This window comes from Perna viridis, chromosome 4, assembly GCF_037379345.1.
Source record: "Perna viridis isolate PV_CMFRI_1.1 ecotype Kerala chromosome 4, ASM3737934v1, whole genome shotgun sequence".
In the NCBI taxonomy this organism is placed as follows: Eukaryota; Metazoa; Mollusca; class Bivalvia; order Mytilida; family Mytilidae; genus Perna; species Perna viridis.
The window spans coordinates 3943089-3959584 of record NC_142448.1 but is presented as its reverse complement, the minus strand read 5'-3'; the positions used below and the strand labels follow the sequence as shown (position 1 = coordinate 3959584).

General features: G+C 33.0%; 1 protein-coding gene across 5 annotated transcripts in view; it reads left to right on the top strand.

Moving 5' to 3' along the window:
• LOC148618488 (centrosomal protein of 131 kDa-like) overlaps positions 1-16496 on the top strand; it is a 50604-nt gene that overhangs the window by 15405 nt on the left and 18703 nt on the right. For all 5 annotated transcript variants that reach the window (XM_088577493.1, XM_088577490.1, XM_088577491.1 and 2 more), the window contains exons 8-16: positions 2813-2978; positions 3197-3372; positions 5146-5325; positions 6006-6131; positions 7300-7406; positions 7555-7651; positions 8025-8242; positions 10612-10837; positions 11067-11290. In XM_088577493.1, the coding sequence (XP_088433619.1) occupies positions 2813-2978; positions 3197-3372; positions 5146-5325; positions 6006-6131; positions 7300-7406; positions 7555-7651; positions 8025-8242; positions 10612-10837; positions 11067-11290 (1520 nt within the window). The remainder of the gene's footprint in view (positions 1-2812; positions 2979-3196; positions 3373-5145; positions 5326-6005; positions 6132-7299; positions 7407-7554; positions 7652-8024; positions 8243-10611; positions 10838-11066; positions 11291-16496) is intronic.

The window sequence follows — 16496 nt, the reverse complement described above, 5'->3', positions numbered from 1 at the left end:
AAAGTAATAGCTGAATGGTCAGTTCTATATCCTGGCACAATATTGACATTTTTTAATAGAGAAAAGAGATCATCTGAAACCAAAAAATAGTCTATTCTACTCTGATTGACTGGGGATCGTTGACGCCAAGTAAATTTATGCTCTGAAGGATAACATAATCTCCATGGGTCAACTAAATTAAACGTTTCAATAATTTCTTCAACCTGTTGACGACAATTAGGGTGTCTATCGTGAAGAATATTAAAAGTGTCTAAATGTTTATCTTGCACAAAATTCCAATCTCCACAGAGAATGACACTAGAATTTTTATTACTTGTAATTTTGTGCAACATTTCACAAAAAATTTGTGGTTGGTCAGAGTTATAACCATATAAATTTACTAATGTGAATCTATGATCTTTGACAGAAAGATCTAATACAATATATCTACCATTTTTGTCAGTACTAACATCATTAACATCAATGTTACAACATTTATTAAACATAACACAAACACCTGCACTTTTACTATCACAATTACTAAAAAAACATTTTGAACCCCACTCATCTTCCCATTTTTTTTCTATTTCATTTGTACAATGTGTTTCTTGTAAACAAAAAATTGTTGCATTTTTACTTTTTAACCAATCAAATACATCAGTTCTTTTTTTTCTTGTTTGAATACAGTCCCCTGACATTCATAGACAAAACTGTTACACACTCAGTCATTAATGAACATCAAATAACATAATATACAACAACAGCAAGCAAAGAGAAATAAATTTCAAATCTACATTCACACACACATTTGTACACCAAAAAGCAAGACGACGCATAGTATGTTGATGAAATAACATGATATGCAAATTCAAGCAGTTTGATAAATTACCATAAAATTAAAACAAAAAATATTTGGATTATCTCCCTTGTAAAGTATTTTTTTTCTAAATTTGACAAAGTACAATTCATTTTAGGCTATTATTTTATAAAATTGTTGTTCAAGGTTTCAACAAAAAACATAAATTCCAAATAATGATGATACAAAAATAGAATATTATGATCTCTTTAATTTATATATATATATATATATATATATATTGTTTTTTTTTTACCCATTAGGGAGACTGTCACTGTAGCAGATATTGATTTAATCACCAAAAATTTAAAAATAAAAATAATAAATGCAATATAAAATGATTGAAAAAAGGGGGGATCAGTTTAGCATGTATATAATATTTAATCATATACTGACCTAATGGTGAAAGGCAACTTAATTAGTAGTTAAAATTAAATGTTGAATTCTGGCTTAAATTGTGATTTATTTAACAAAGATATCTTTTTCTTAATATTATAGTTACAAACAAACAATAAAGACATAGTTATATGTTATACGTGTATTCACATTTAATTGAACATATTCACAAAATTACTTCTTTTCTCTAATCTTCTTTTCAATGTCATCGAACAGGTTAAAACGTATTCTAGTCTTTGATTCTGTCTTCCCATACACTGACCCATTGAAATACCATGCACTCTCCAACATTTCACAGTTTCTTAATCTGGTAATAAGTGCCATGTTCTGTTTTGTGACATCGTCAACCAACTTAAATCCTGCTCTAACCAACTTTTTTTTCTCCCTCATAATTTTGGATTTCACATCTGAATTTCTACACTTTACGATCATTGGTCGTGGTTGCCCCTGCTTTCCAGGTATTCTATGTATGGCTTGTACATCTGATTGATCAATAATAACATCCCAAGCCCCCTTCACTATATCTTTCACAAAAATTTCATTTAAATTTTCATCTTTTTTCTCAGGGTAATTCATGACTTTTACATTAAACTTTCTGGAATATTGTTCATTATAATTACCCATCTCTACTGCTTCTTTTGATCTAATTTTATTGTCTTTTACTTTGTTTGCAAGATCTTGTATCTCCCTACGCTGACTAGCAACAGTCTCTTTAAGGTTTTCATTTTCCCTAGTTATTTCTTCAATAGCTTTTGTTTGTTTTTGTAACTTTTCTCTAAGTGATATATCTATCTCTTTTTTCATATTGTTTACTAATTTCTCAACAATGTTTGTAACAATACTTTCAATGTCATTCTTTTTCACTAGGTTTAAAAGGGCATTATCTAGGTCTTGTTTTTTAAGTACCTGCCCCAGGCCATCCTTTATATTATCCAAATCACATTGAATAACTGATAAATCGCAATCAGAAGTACTTGATCTATCACTTGCTAATCTTCCCATTTTAGGTGGTGGTGGTTTATCCTGGGATGTATTGAAACTTTTTGCTGCAAGCATTGTTTGTACAGTTTTCTTTTCCTTTCCTTTGTCTTTTCCTTTGTCAATGGTATTTTTGTCACTCATTATGAATTAAGACTATAGAATGTCAAATAATCCACTGATACAGATTTATGTATGTAAATATGTAGGTTTGTGAAGAGTGTTCACTAAGTTGAAATATCAATACTGTTTTTGTCAATACACAAGTAAATTCTCAAAATTTCATCACAAAAAGTATATCCTTGGAAAGAATGTTAAATTTCCTTCATCCTGATACAAAATTTGTAAAGTAATATCCAGATTAAATAGGTAATATCATCAAAAAACTGCAGAGCTAAAAACTAGCTGACTGGTCTGGCGGCCATCTTGATTATTCGATTCTCCTAAAAACTTGGCTTGCATTTTTCAATCTGATTTCTAATATTTCCTATGATTTTTTTAGTCAAAAGGGGGCCACACCTATGAAAATCAACTATTTATTTTCAGAGCGATTTATTTATTTTTCTATTAGATTTCTTTTTATTATAGTTGTATTAATTTTAGTCTGTATCCAATGTTAATCCTGAGGAATCTAGTCGTGAAAGTGCTGGAAATCAGACAAGTGAAGCTCCAACTAAAACAACCTTAGATGATCTGTTAGATACGTTAAAGAAGTTGGAAGAAGAAGAAAAATTAGAAACACCTAAACCTCCTACAAAGAATGCTTGGTGTACGTACCTTTGATGATGTTTTATAATTAAAATATCTAAACATTATAAAAGTAAATATAAGCTAATTTTATAAATGTTAGATTTTATTATTGGATATTTAAATGGCAACTTTCAGTAGAGTATTGCATTAATTACAGAGAAAAAAGAAAAGATAAAGAAACTAGAATGATCTCATATTATTAAATAATCTGCAAGGGAAGATATTTTCTTACCGTAGATGAAATGGACAAGGAGTCAGAGAAATCTCAGCTTACATCAGAAAAGTTACAGAAATTGAACTCAGTCGATAACTCAGTGACAAAAAGTGGATTTTTAACAGATGATAAACTGAGAAGTATAATGACATTTCTGGATGAAGTACAGACATCTGACAGACTCAGCTCTGTTGAGCAGGTAATACACATTTATTTGCCTTTTTTGTCTTACAATGAGATTGCTCGTATGTATAATGCAGTGGTCCAATGATCTGTGTATGAGTCCAATAATCGTGTTTAGAAAGTAAGAAGGCTAAAATTCTTCTCGTTTTCTGTCAGTTTTTCATTTTCGTTAGGCATACATCCCCATGTGGCGAAAACACAACTACTTTGCACACTATTTTCAGGACTTGAACAGGAGGGTGCAAATGGAATAGTGACATTCTGTGTATTGTTCTTTCTTTGCGGCTGGGTTATATCAATTAACAAGCCCGGTAGACTTAATTTTGTCAAAGAAAAAGCGTAGGTGGCTTCTTTTATCTTTATATGGTTCGGTGCCTCGTGACACAGGTGTGTGACTTCAATAATTGAAATATACTTGCATCTTTTGTCTTACGAATTTTTAAATAAAACAATTTACATGGAGAATATGACACAACACACAATTTATACTAGGCAACCCTAGGTGAGTTTAAGCGAGCTTTTCTGGTACGAACAAGACTTTTTCATAGGTTAGTTCAAAATATTTAATTTTAGCAAAAATATTTAGAACACAAGGAAGCTTCAGCACGAAACCTTTATGGGTTCTCCTATAAAATTATCAAAAACCAATAAAAAATAAACGTTTGTATTACCCTGTAGCTGTACTTGGGGGTACTAGCACACTTGTCAGGAGTAACATTCCGTAAAAAGGGGTAAAATCAATATTTTCATTGAAGATCGAGATCAGAACAGTTTAAATCTTAGAATGTGAATTTAATTTACTTTATGGAAAAAGTTCAATCGAAGTGGTGTCGTCTCTCTATGGATTCTATAATCTTCACACGTGACATGTAATAGTTAAATATTTCTGTCATTGTTTATCATTTTCTTCTCGAAGTTGTTTAAATGGATACAACTGTAAGTGTATATTCACTGGCAAACCAAAACAATATTTTCACCCTCAGTTGTAGTAATCATGTAAAAAGTGCAGAAGCCCCACACATTTCAGCCACTCGATCTGTGAGATCCAATAACGTAGCACGGTAATGTGAATACATGGCTAATTAAATTTCATATGGCTTGGATCATCGTCAATTTTGAATCAATTTATCGTCAATTAAATGATGTAAGTAATTTCAATGGACATTTTTATTATATATATTTGGTGTAATAAATCAAATAAACCAAAAATTGAAAAAAAATTTTTTTTTTTGTCATGTCTCCTTTAATATTTTGTTGAATTAAGAACTATATGTGAGATAACTGTGTTATTTCCTGCAAATAAAACCCTTTATCAAGGATATCTTCTTCTTGTCGTTCGCCTTCAAGGATATCATCAAGGAAGTTTCTTGTTAAAATTTGTTCTTTGAACAATTTTATTCTGTGTTAGAAACATAAAAACAAAATCACAATCAAAATTTGTAGCTGTATCAACTTTTGTGTCTGTACTTACCCTAAGTGTTTATGGCTTGATCAATGTAGATGTATTTAAATGCATCTTGCAAAGCAATTTATTTTTATGGAACAAGAGAAATATGTGCCAAATACATGACATATTTATTTTTTCTGAGTTTTACAGTGTTGAATATTGAGATATTTCTTCTTACAAAAGTGACACATTTTCATAGTCTTCTTCACTTATAATTTAGCTCAGAGAAATAGTCATAATTATATATTGCAGTTTTATATTAATTTGTGGAGATAAACATTCTCAATATTAAAAAAACCAAAGAAATGGTTGTACCAGGTAAATATTTTTTTGAAATTATAGGATCTGGCAAAAGATTTCAACAACTTAGAGTTACCTCCCATGTTAGTTCCATCAGCTGATGAATTGTTACAGTTAGATCAGGCTAAAGAGGCAGCTGATGAGGTAACATCCACTGTTCTGTCTCAGAGGTTAGAGTTAGAGGAAAAGAAAAGGAGTGTTTCCATGTTACAGAAAGCTTTAGTGAGTTTTCTAGGCTTGAATAAAAAGAGGTGTTAGTTTACATAATTTTTTTTTAAATCAGAGTTGAAAGAAAAGTTCTGCTTCCCAAAATACATATAAGTTATGGGTTTTATTACTGTATAGCAGACAATTATTGCGGGTACCTAATTTTGTGATTTGCTGTATGAATAGTAGTGTTACAGCTAATAGAATAAAAAGAGTTCCAATTTCAATACTAATTTATGTGGGCTAGTGAGTAATTTAAATAGCTCTCTAGATAAAAATCTGCCCTACATTATACCAATTTGTCCAGTATATGTTTTTCTCCATATCACTTGCAGTTTATATTTCTTTTAATGGTAAGCTTATTAAGAGTGGTTAGTAATTAATAACTTCCACTTGAAGATGTCCATTCTTTGTCCATACTTCTTTCCATAACACAGAGGGGTACCAATCTGTTATCCTGTACTCCCCATAAAATACTGAACAGAATTTAATAAAACTTTCACAGTCTGTATTACTTATTCCAATTGTGAGCCTCCTATACTTGATTTTGATCCAAATCAAATTGGAGGTCAAAAGGTGGAGTGGGGTAACAGTTTTCCAATAATATGATTTAAAGTGTAAAAAATCACATATTTGTAACTTGTTTGTATGTTTCATAATTCATGTATAACTTTTTTTTAATTATGAAATGGCAGAACCAACAAAGGGAGTTAACTGTGCGACATGCCAGAGAAGCAGAAAGAGAAATGAACAAGAGGCTTGATAACCAGAAAGATGAATATGAGGAAGCTATTAAACGGCATTTAGGATTTATTGATCAGGTCTGTGACAGATCAGTTGTACTGTATAAACGGCATTTAGGATTTATTGATCAGGTCTGTGACAGATCAGTTGTACTGTATAAACGGCATTTAGGATTTATTGATCAGGTCTGTGACAGATCAGTTGTACTGTATAAACGGCATTTAGGATTTATTGATCAGGTCTGTGACAGATCAGTTGTACTGTATAAACGGCATTTAGGATTTATTGATCAGGTCTGTGACAGATCAGTTGTACTGTATAAACGGCATTTAGGATTTATTGATCAGGTCTGTGACAGATCAGTTGTACTGTATAAACGGCATTTAGGATTTATTGATCAGGTCTGTGAAAGGATCAGTTCTACTGTATAAATTTTCTATTTCAAATGTTTGAAAGGCAGGATGCGCATGATGTGAACTTTTGATTGCAAATAAAATATTTCTTTTTCATGTTCAATTCATTCATCTGAAGAAAAAAAAAATCTATATAATTTTTGTAATGCTATGTGGCCCAAAGACATATGACTGTTTTCACAAGGGAGTCAGACCTTTTTGAACAGATTTTTAGGTGTGTTTAATTGTATAATATTTTTTCTGCAGTGACCAGATTTGAAAAGGGTGGGGTTGTGCATGCCAAAATATTTTAACCCCATCACATTTTTTACATCTGTCCTAAGTCAGGAATTTCTGGCCTCTGTATGTTTTGTTTAGTTTTTACTTTCTTTTTTTTTATGTTGCTTGAATCTATAAGGGTGACTATTTTGCTGTACCTGTATATAATGTTGTTTTGGGGCCTGTTGTGAGTGTTTCTTCATCATTCATTGAAGACCCATGGTTCGCTTTGAGCAGGCATTTTTCATCCTGCTGGGGTTGTTGTCTCTTTAACATATTCACCTTATATGTTCCCATTATATTTGGTTTCTGCTCAATAATTTGAGTGTAAAGGTATCAGTCTCAATTAAATTTTACAGCAAGGGTTCATATCTTAATAGGAAGACTGAGATTAATTATGGGAATAATGACCTTAACCATTCAGAAATTAGGGACAAAAAGGAGATGAAAACAACCAAATATTATTCTTGTTTGTGACTTGAGACAATAGTGTATAGTTCTCTCTGAAACAGAACTGCAAAGTCCATGAAAAAGACGACAGAAGGTATAAGACCAGTTTTTGATGTTGTTTCAGCTGATTGATGACAAGAAAGCCATGTCTGAAAAGTGTGAGAAGTACGTGAAGGAATTAAAAGTTGTTGACAGGAAATATCAAGATAAAATCAAGACCCTTGAAGAAAGGTAGGACTGATAAGACATATTGTATGTAGTCTTGAGAGTTGTACAGATTGACAATCTGTTTTCATTTAAGTAGATGACCAATAAGATCATTGATTTTTCTTTTGTATAGTTTTTAAGCTACATAATTTTCTTTTACATTTAATTATAGACATGGTTTAGAAACTCAGAAGTTGAAAGACATGCACGAAGCAGCTGAGAAGTTAAGGAGAGAAAGATGGATTGAAGATAAAACAAAGAAAATTAAGGTCAGTGTATCATATACTATTACAATTCCTGATTTGGAAAAAGAAACTATGGATTAGAATTAAGATGAAAGATTTCTTTAGTTAAAAAAATATTTCCTTCATGTCTAACCTTCATATTTTATAATAGAATTTCTGTTTACATTTTATGTAATAGCTTGTTTACTAACATTCCAACAGTGATATACAATATGGTGCTATATTTTGTTTTCCCGTGTATATCGAACAAGGAAGTAATATCGTGCTACAAGTGTTGACTTTACTTCTAATATACCTAAAAAGTTTTGAATAACTTGATGAGAAATAAAGTAAGTGAAATGTGGAAGTGAGATTTATTTATAGTTTGAGGAAGTGAAGAGAATTTTTGGCATTTTAGGAGATGACGGTAAAAGGTTTAGAGCCTGAGATACAGAGACTGATAGCTAAACATAAATCTGAGTTAAAGAAAATAAAACAGATTCATGAAGCTGAGTTACTGGAATCAGATGAGCGAGCAGCTCAAAGATATGTAAAAATGACTGAGGAGCTGAGAGATCAGCTTGCTAAGGAGAAGGAGGCAGCGTGTGCCAGGGAGAGGGAACTCAGTAAACAAAGGTAAGAAACTGAGAGATCAGCTTGCTAAGGAGAATGAGGCAGCATGTGCCATAGGGAAGGAACTCATTAAGAAACTGAGAGATCTGCTTGCTAAGCAGAATGAGGCAGCATGTGTCATAGGGAGACAATCCAGTAAACAAAGGTAAGAAACTAAGAGATCAGCTAGCTAAGGAGAATGAGGTGGCATGTGCCATAGGGAAGGAACTCATTAAGAAACTGAGAGATCTGCTTGCTAAGGAGAATGGAGCAGCATGTGTCATAGGGAGGCTACTCAGTAAACAAAGGTAAGAAACTGAGAGATCAGCTAGCTAAGGAGAATGAGGAAGCATATGCCAGATTTCTACCTTGAGAGCCATTTGAACTACTAAGTGGCTTACCCGAGTTTGTATAGCTGCTGTAAGGTGTACTATGTGTTGGGAATGAAATGTAATAGTGGAGTTTAACAATTGAACTTTCTTTTATACCCAAGGATTTAAACAAGTAGACTGAGAATGTTTTTCAACAGCCTGTAATTCATTCATGTGCATTTTTAGCTCACCTGGCCAAAGGCCATGTTTGCTATTGCCATCACTTGGCGTCCGTCATCGTCATCGTTCACAAATTTTCAAAAATCTTCTCCTCTGACACTACTTGACCAATTGGAACCAAACTTGGTGTGAATGTTCCTTGGGGTGTCCTACATAGAACTGTTGTGGGGACTTTTGATCTGTTGAAAAACATGGCCACCATTACTGAAAATAGAACAAAGGGGTCAGACAGTAATTTTTTGCATATATCTCCAAAAACATTAGGTTTAGCCAAATTATATCAATTGCAGAAATGACCCTTATTATAAGGCCTTCAAAAGTCTTCAGGGATCAAAGTTGTCAGGTGACTCCTTGTAAGAGTTATTGCCCTTGAAAGATGAAAAATGACTTCTTTTTTTATTTTACAGTTTTCAGCCAATATCTTGAAAACTGTAATAGATTGAAAGAAACTTTACATCGCTGAAATGATTCTAATGATAGTCCTACCAAAATCTTCTCGAGTCAAAATTGTTGGACAACTTGTTAAATTTATTGCCCTTGAAAGACAAATTTTAACCAGGTGAGCGTTCAGGCTCCTGGGAGCCTCTTGTTTAATGAAAGTCTTATTTAATATTTAAGCATTCATTTTATTCAACAACTAAAAATGTTATAGTATTATGGTATGGTGCTGTAGCAAAATAGGGCCAATCAGTTTCCGATCATTCATTGATCTGTCAAACTGATCCATTAAACCGGTGATCACGTCATATGACCGCAGAATGGTAAATGTATTTTACAGTTTTCGTTGTTTTCTTTGTCAATTTTACATATATTTATATAATGCAATAGATTTAAATATACTTTTATTTCTTATTTCTCTTATTTTAAACAGATTATTCAGCATTTTACATAACAAAACTGCGATCAGATCGGTCACTGGTCACCAGTTATTGATCCGTCAGGTATCAATCAGTTAGCGGTCATCGATCCGTCAAATTGTTCTGCTTCTCCATTCAAGGACTGTACCGCACAAGTAAAGATGGCATTGAGTTGGGCTTGAGCCATTAAGGAATTAAGATTCAAAAACAAATATTTTCCTGGTATCTGGGCATAAGTTTGAGTATTAGAGAAGTGATCACTGTGAAATCATACTACGAGGTTTCAAACCACAAACTGAAGGTCTGGTAACCTTGTAAGAATTTGGGACCAAAAAGGGGTCATATACATGTATGTTGGAATAAGTCTGCCTCAATTTTTCTAATTACTTAGGCATTTTTATACAACTGCAAAATATTCCTGTATTGTTGCCACTGTCATCCTTGTTGTTGTCTGTGTCACCATCCATGTCATCGCCATGGTTTTTGTGCAATTACTTTAGTTGTGGAAGATCAATTGTTATGAAGTTTGATATGATTTCACTAATCACTAAAGGAAGGTTCTTAATTAATTTGGAGTTTGTGGCCCATACTGTTTTAAAGGGTAAAATAGGTGTTATATTAAAACTCATATAGAATGTTTGTTTTCCCTCCAATTTTTATTATTTTACATTATTTAATGCTGGTTAACAATTGTATCAGCAGATTTGATGGGTTTTGTACTGTATTCCAGTTATAAGGGGTCAAAGGGGCCACATCCCCAAAAAATTGACTTTTTTATTTTTGGTCTAATTTTTATTTGAATTTAAAATTTTGTGCAAAATAGTGTCCAAACCAGTTTTGTGTACATAATGAATTGTAAGTCCCTAAGCTTAAGTGTGTCAAAAACTAATGTTGTATCCACACTTGCACTGACCGTTCAGGGTTCGACATCTGTGGTGGTATCATGCTGTGCTTGCCATAGCTTTGTAATATTTTGTATATTCAGGTATGAGAAAGAGCTACAGAATGAAGAAGATGCTTACCAACAGCAGAGGAGAAGGTTGTATGCAGAAGTACAGGAGGAGAAAGAGAGGGTTGCCTCACAGGCTTCACGACAGCGCACAGAGTTAGATAAGCTTCAGAGACAGTTAGAGGACAGTCATGCCCATGCTCTGACTGTCATGAAACAAGAGTATGAGAAGAGTAGAGAGGAACAAGAAAGGAGACATTCTGTAAGTGTAAATAGGTAACAAACATACAGTATCTTTTACGTTAAGCATAGCATGAAATAAAACAATTTCTGTAACATACTTCACTTGATGATAAAATTTTCACCTCTGATTATATGGTAGGTACCCTAGTGTTATGTATTGCTGAAAGAGAGAAGTTCAGAATAAAAAAAATGTTCTCCTGCTAGAAGGAACCATGGTAATTTACATAATTTGTATCGTTTTTAAACAGGATGAAATCCGAGACATGAGAGAAAAATTAAAATTAGAGAGAGAATCCTGGGAGCAGAACTTTCTTAAGAAACAAGAGACGTGGGTGGTTCAGAAAGAGAGAGAATTAAAGGATCAAGTGAAGAAAGAACGAGATAAAGAGATAGAGATGGTAATAATGAGATTGGAGGAAGATGCCACATCATCTAGAGAAGATGTAGAGCGTGCTGCTGAACATAAAACAAGGTCAGTTTTATCCTGATTTATTATTGACCATTCATGACTGCTTATTTCATCAAATGCATACCATAAAGTTTAATATTTTGGGGAAATGTAACAAATATTCAATAATGCTGCTACCAAATTTCCAAAATCATGACCATTTTAAAGGAATGGTATTTCAGATAACTATTGCAAACAATGTACTGTTGAAAATACAAAAAAATGTGAAAAAAAGATAAAATAATGAGGAAGGTAACTGATATTTTGCATCAACAATGGTAATTTTAAATTAGTGAAAGCACATGGTTCTACAGAGTTAAGACCTTTTAAATTGACAGTGTTTGTCAAATTAAATGTGCAGTTAAAAATAATCTTTATGAAATTAAAGTCTATCCAGAACTGGTGATATATCCCGTTGGGATACCATTTCTGATTGTCAATTATCATTGATAACTCTGATAAACTGATTGCTTCTTGGTAATAATTAACCTCTCATGAAACAATTTTGTTACCAGTTTAGACAGCAATTAATGGCTCTACTAATCAAAGAAAAGAGATTAAAATATGATTTTGGGGGTTTGAATACTTGGTTTTCAAGATAATTTTGACAATAGTCCATGTGATGTTCAGAAAGTGGTAGATTTTCTGTTCCCACAGTAGAACTGGTAGAAATGACCTATGTAGGTTCACATGTATGTCACAATACAACCATTCTCTATTCATTTTATGCATATGCTACCACAGTCATGTTCTATTTACTTCATGTTAATCTTTCTTGTTCAGTTTTCTCATTTGGTCATTTAAACATGTATCACATGTACTCGGTCAATTGTATTTGGATGTAGTTGTAATCAATAGTTGATACATCCATTCAACACAGATTCATATTTGCGATAAATAAACTGAGTAGCCTGTTTACTTTGGTCAAATGCTTGTTTTCATATAATATGTTGTCCATATAGAAGTCACCATCAATCAAGTTTTTAATAATATATGCAACAGGCGAGACATGTCTCTGTGATAACAGTTTATGTTTTGATGTCATTTGTATTATGTTTATAAGGAATTATCATAAAAATATATCTTTGATATGACGCTGTTATAAGGTTTGGTTTGATCTGTAGGAAAAAAGGAAAAGGAATGTGTTTTTCTATAGTCTATGATAGTGATATGATGTATAGGGTCATTTAAAGTGGGGGTATATAGAGATGGGGGTGTCCGTCAATCATTCCATCTGTAATAAATTTTTCTGTGTAAGATTTTTTAGTTTCTACTGAAGGGAATAATTAGATATATGGTGAATGTCTTATGCATGATAACTTGCACTATGTCTCCCCTTTCCAGCCTTCTACGTCAACTCCTTGTTTTCCAAGTGACTTAGAATTTTTACCTGCATCGCCAAAGACAGAATCAGATCTAGGTGTTGGGGTCCATCAGTTCTTCTATAACATTTCTGCTTGTCATTGCAACTTCTCAGAATCTACTTGACAAAAATTCTTGAAACTTGGTTTGTAGCAAGAACATTATATGTAGTTGTGCATATCATCTGGCAATTTTGATTCTGTGATTCCTGTGGGAGTTATCCCCCTTTGAACTTTGAAATTTACTGTAAATCATCATGTATCAGCTTGTCATAACAATTCTGAAACTACTCAACCGAAATTCCTGATACTTGTACATGTAGCAAGAACATCATATGTAGTTTTGCATAGTATCAGGAAATGTTGATTCTTTAGGTCTCTCTAACAACTTCTAACGTGTTCACAAAATTTACTTTAATAAATAATACTGAAATTCTTTTTTTTGTAACTCATCTTGCCAAAGGCCAAATGAGCTTATGCCATCACTTGGCATCAATCGTCTTAAGCCAGTTTTTTGCAAATAACTTAATAACCATTGCCTTTAGCAAATTTCTGGCATGGGGATAACATTGTTTAGCATCATTAGACGCACCTTTGCCAAAATTTTCAAAACAATTCGTCAACTGATGTAGGAGTTAAGGCCCCCTAAACAGTTTTTATTTGACATTTTTTGCATGTACAACTTTGAAAATCTTCTTCTCAAAAACCATTGCACAGAATTCAATGAAAGTTGAAATATTTGTTTCATAAGGTATCCCACACAAATTTAATATTGGGATTTTGATTCGTTGAAAAAAACATGGCTGCAATTACAAAAAGTAGAACATAGGGGTCAGAAGGCAGATTTTGCAAATTACTCAAGAACCGCTGCATTTAGTGAAATTCTGGCAGGGAATAATATCGTTCAGCATCATGAGATGGACCTATGCTGAAATTTTCAAAACATTCATTGACTGATGTAGGAGTTAGGGTCCCTGAAACAGTTTTTTTAATTTCACATGCACAACTTTGAAAATCTTCTTCTCTAAAACTATTTGAGATCATTTAATGAAAATAAGTAAATTAGTTCTTAAGTGTATTGTTCTCAAAATGACTGTTCTGATTTTTCATCTGTGAATAGATATGGCTGCCTATACTAAAAATGGAACATAGGGGTCAGAAAATAATTAAAAAGTTGTTGCTTTTGGCAGAATTCTGGTTCAGGTCATAAAAATGCTATTAAAAGCATTTCCTGCATTTGACAATTCAGTTGATTTTAACTTAGCCTGTCTCATACCTCAAGTTTTTCAAATAAGCAAATGATTAACCAGGTGAGTGATTCAGGCTCTATTATTGTAAATTACAAATATGACTAAAAGATTTTAAAGTACACATTCTCAGCTTTATTTTTACTACTTTTGATCAGAATACATAAAATATGCACTTACAAGGGATAATTCTAGGTTCAGTATGTTTTTTGTACTACATAGTGGTGGGCAATTGACCTGGAAGTGGTCTAACTTGTTACATGTGCAGTATTGGAAAATTTTCCATCTCTGATTTCACAGCACCAATTGGAAAGAATGATTAAATTTTTGGTATATGGCTTAAGCATAATTACTTGTGCTGTCTCTCTTTTTCAGCTTTCTTGGTCATCTACTTCCTGTTTCCAATGAACCTAGAAGTTTTACATGTGATGCATGATGACTTGTATTTAGTCTCCCCTTTCCTGCTCTATAGGTCTTTCCGAGTGACATAGAATTTTAATGTGAGGTATTGGGAAGTTTTTCATCACAGATTTCTCAGCACCCATTGGAATGAATGATAAGTTTTTTGGTATATGGTTTAAGCATGATAACTTGTACTGTGTCTACCCGTTCCTGCTTCCTAGGTCATCTACTTCCTGTTTTCTAAGAGACTTAGAATTTTTACATGTGAGGTATTGGGAAATTTTCTGTCACAGATTTCTCAGCACCCATTGGAAGGAATGATTAGATGTTTGGTGATATTGTGATTAGATGAGCTTTTAAGATATTTCTATATACAGATTACAACTTTGTATTACACATTATTTAAATTATTCAAAACTTCTGTTATTAGCAAGAAACCATGGAGCCACTGAGGACATTCACTCAAATTTAAACACATCAAAGGTTACATGTACTTAGCACTTTTGAATATAACAAGATTTTGATAATATGTCAAAGAGACTATTGAATAACCCAAGTAGGACAAAAAAATTTCATTGACACTTTTCATCCTTAAAAATTCTTTATTTTTCTGTCCTAGCCTACAATTAATATTACTGTATATATGGTATCATTTTTAGGGGAGTGGGGTTATAGTTTTAGTGAGCATTACTAACAGTATTTTTTTTAGTTTAAACTGTATTCTATGATCACTATAATATAGGAATTGGCATCTACTAGTAAGGGGGTCATTATACCTCCCACTTGAAAGGAGGATGTATATAGTGATCTTGGTGTCTGTCCGTCCTTTCATTGGTTTGTCCATTCTAATCCGCAACTTTTTTGAACCTGCTGAATGGAATTTAATGAAACTTTCACAATTTCTTTTTTACATGATGCATTGTGCACCTTCTATTTTTCCTTCTGTATGACTTCAGGGGTTTCCTGATGCAAATAATGACTTTTGTCGACCAGGAGAGGCCCTCTTCTAATAGGCAACTTCTCTGAAGCCACTGAATGGAATTTGATGCAACTTTTACTGATTATTTATTACGTTATGACATTGTGCACCTCCTAATTTGTTTTTCTATCTGAATAGTGTAAGATTTTCTGTCCCTTATTCTAATCTGTAGCTCCGCTGAAACAGCTGAATGGATTTTGATGAAACTTTCAAAGATTTTCTTATTACATGATGCCATTATGTACCTTTTATTATACCCCCACTCATTAGAGTGGGATTGCAATCACCTTGTCTGTCGTTAGTCCGTCTGTCCATCTGTTCATCTGTTACACCTTTTTTGTAACAGATTTCTCAGCTTCTACTGGAGGGAATGCAGGGCAGTATCACCAAGTTAGCTTTGTTCACAGTTTTTCTAGTTTTAACTGTATTCTGTGGTCACTATGATATAGGAATTGGCACCTTCCAGTAAAGGGCCATTTTAACTGAAATCTGAAGTCACTTTGATTTAAGAATTGGCATTTCTTGCTGAAGAATTGTTTCTAATGTCTTTCTGGATGAGACATATTATTATATAATGTTTTCTATGTATGTATCAGTCTTTTATTTTCACTTTACACAACTCGTACATGATTTTAACAAAAATCCAAGACGGGAAAGGAGTCATTGCCATCGCCACTATACGTCACCTAAGTTACATGATGTCTCCATAGATGGTGTCCTTCCTTTCATACAAAAACCTCTTGGACTTCATCACATTAGAACCAAACTTTATTTTATACCTCTCACTCTACTACACTCCCTTTACAAAACAAGTCTTGACACTCCTGTTTCTGACCCCACTTCATCATTATTCAGACTTGTTGCCATCATTTTGGATATTGGTTTCCACAGACTCTTTAAACCAGTTTGTGTGAAAAGTCAAGATGAAGAAAAACAATCATTTCTTCCACTACCGTTTGTCAACAAAGGTATAGATGCAATTAATTTGGCTAACATCCTCCATCACAAAAACGTTACCAACAAAATTCCCCCATATTTCAAAGACAAATCCATACCAATTATTTCATATTCCTATACTTCACACATTGCATCCAAAATTTTCAATTATAAAAGGCTATTGCAGAACTTCGAGATTGAGGACTTCAAGGCTAAACCACCTGACTGTTCTTGCAAAACCACTCCATTCAAGTATGGTCCTTCTGGTCACATCGTTACGGGAGATTTAACCATTATCGAAAACG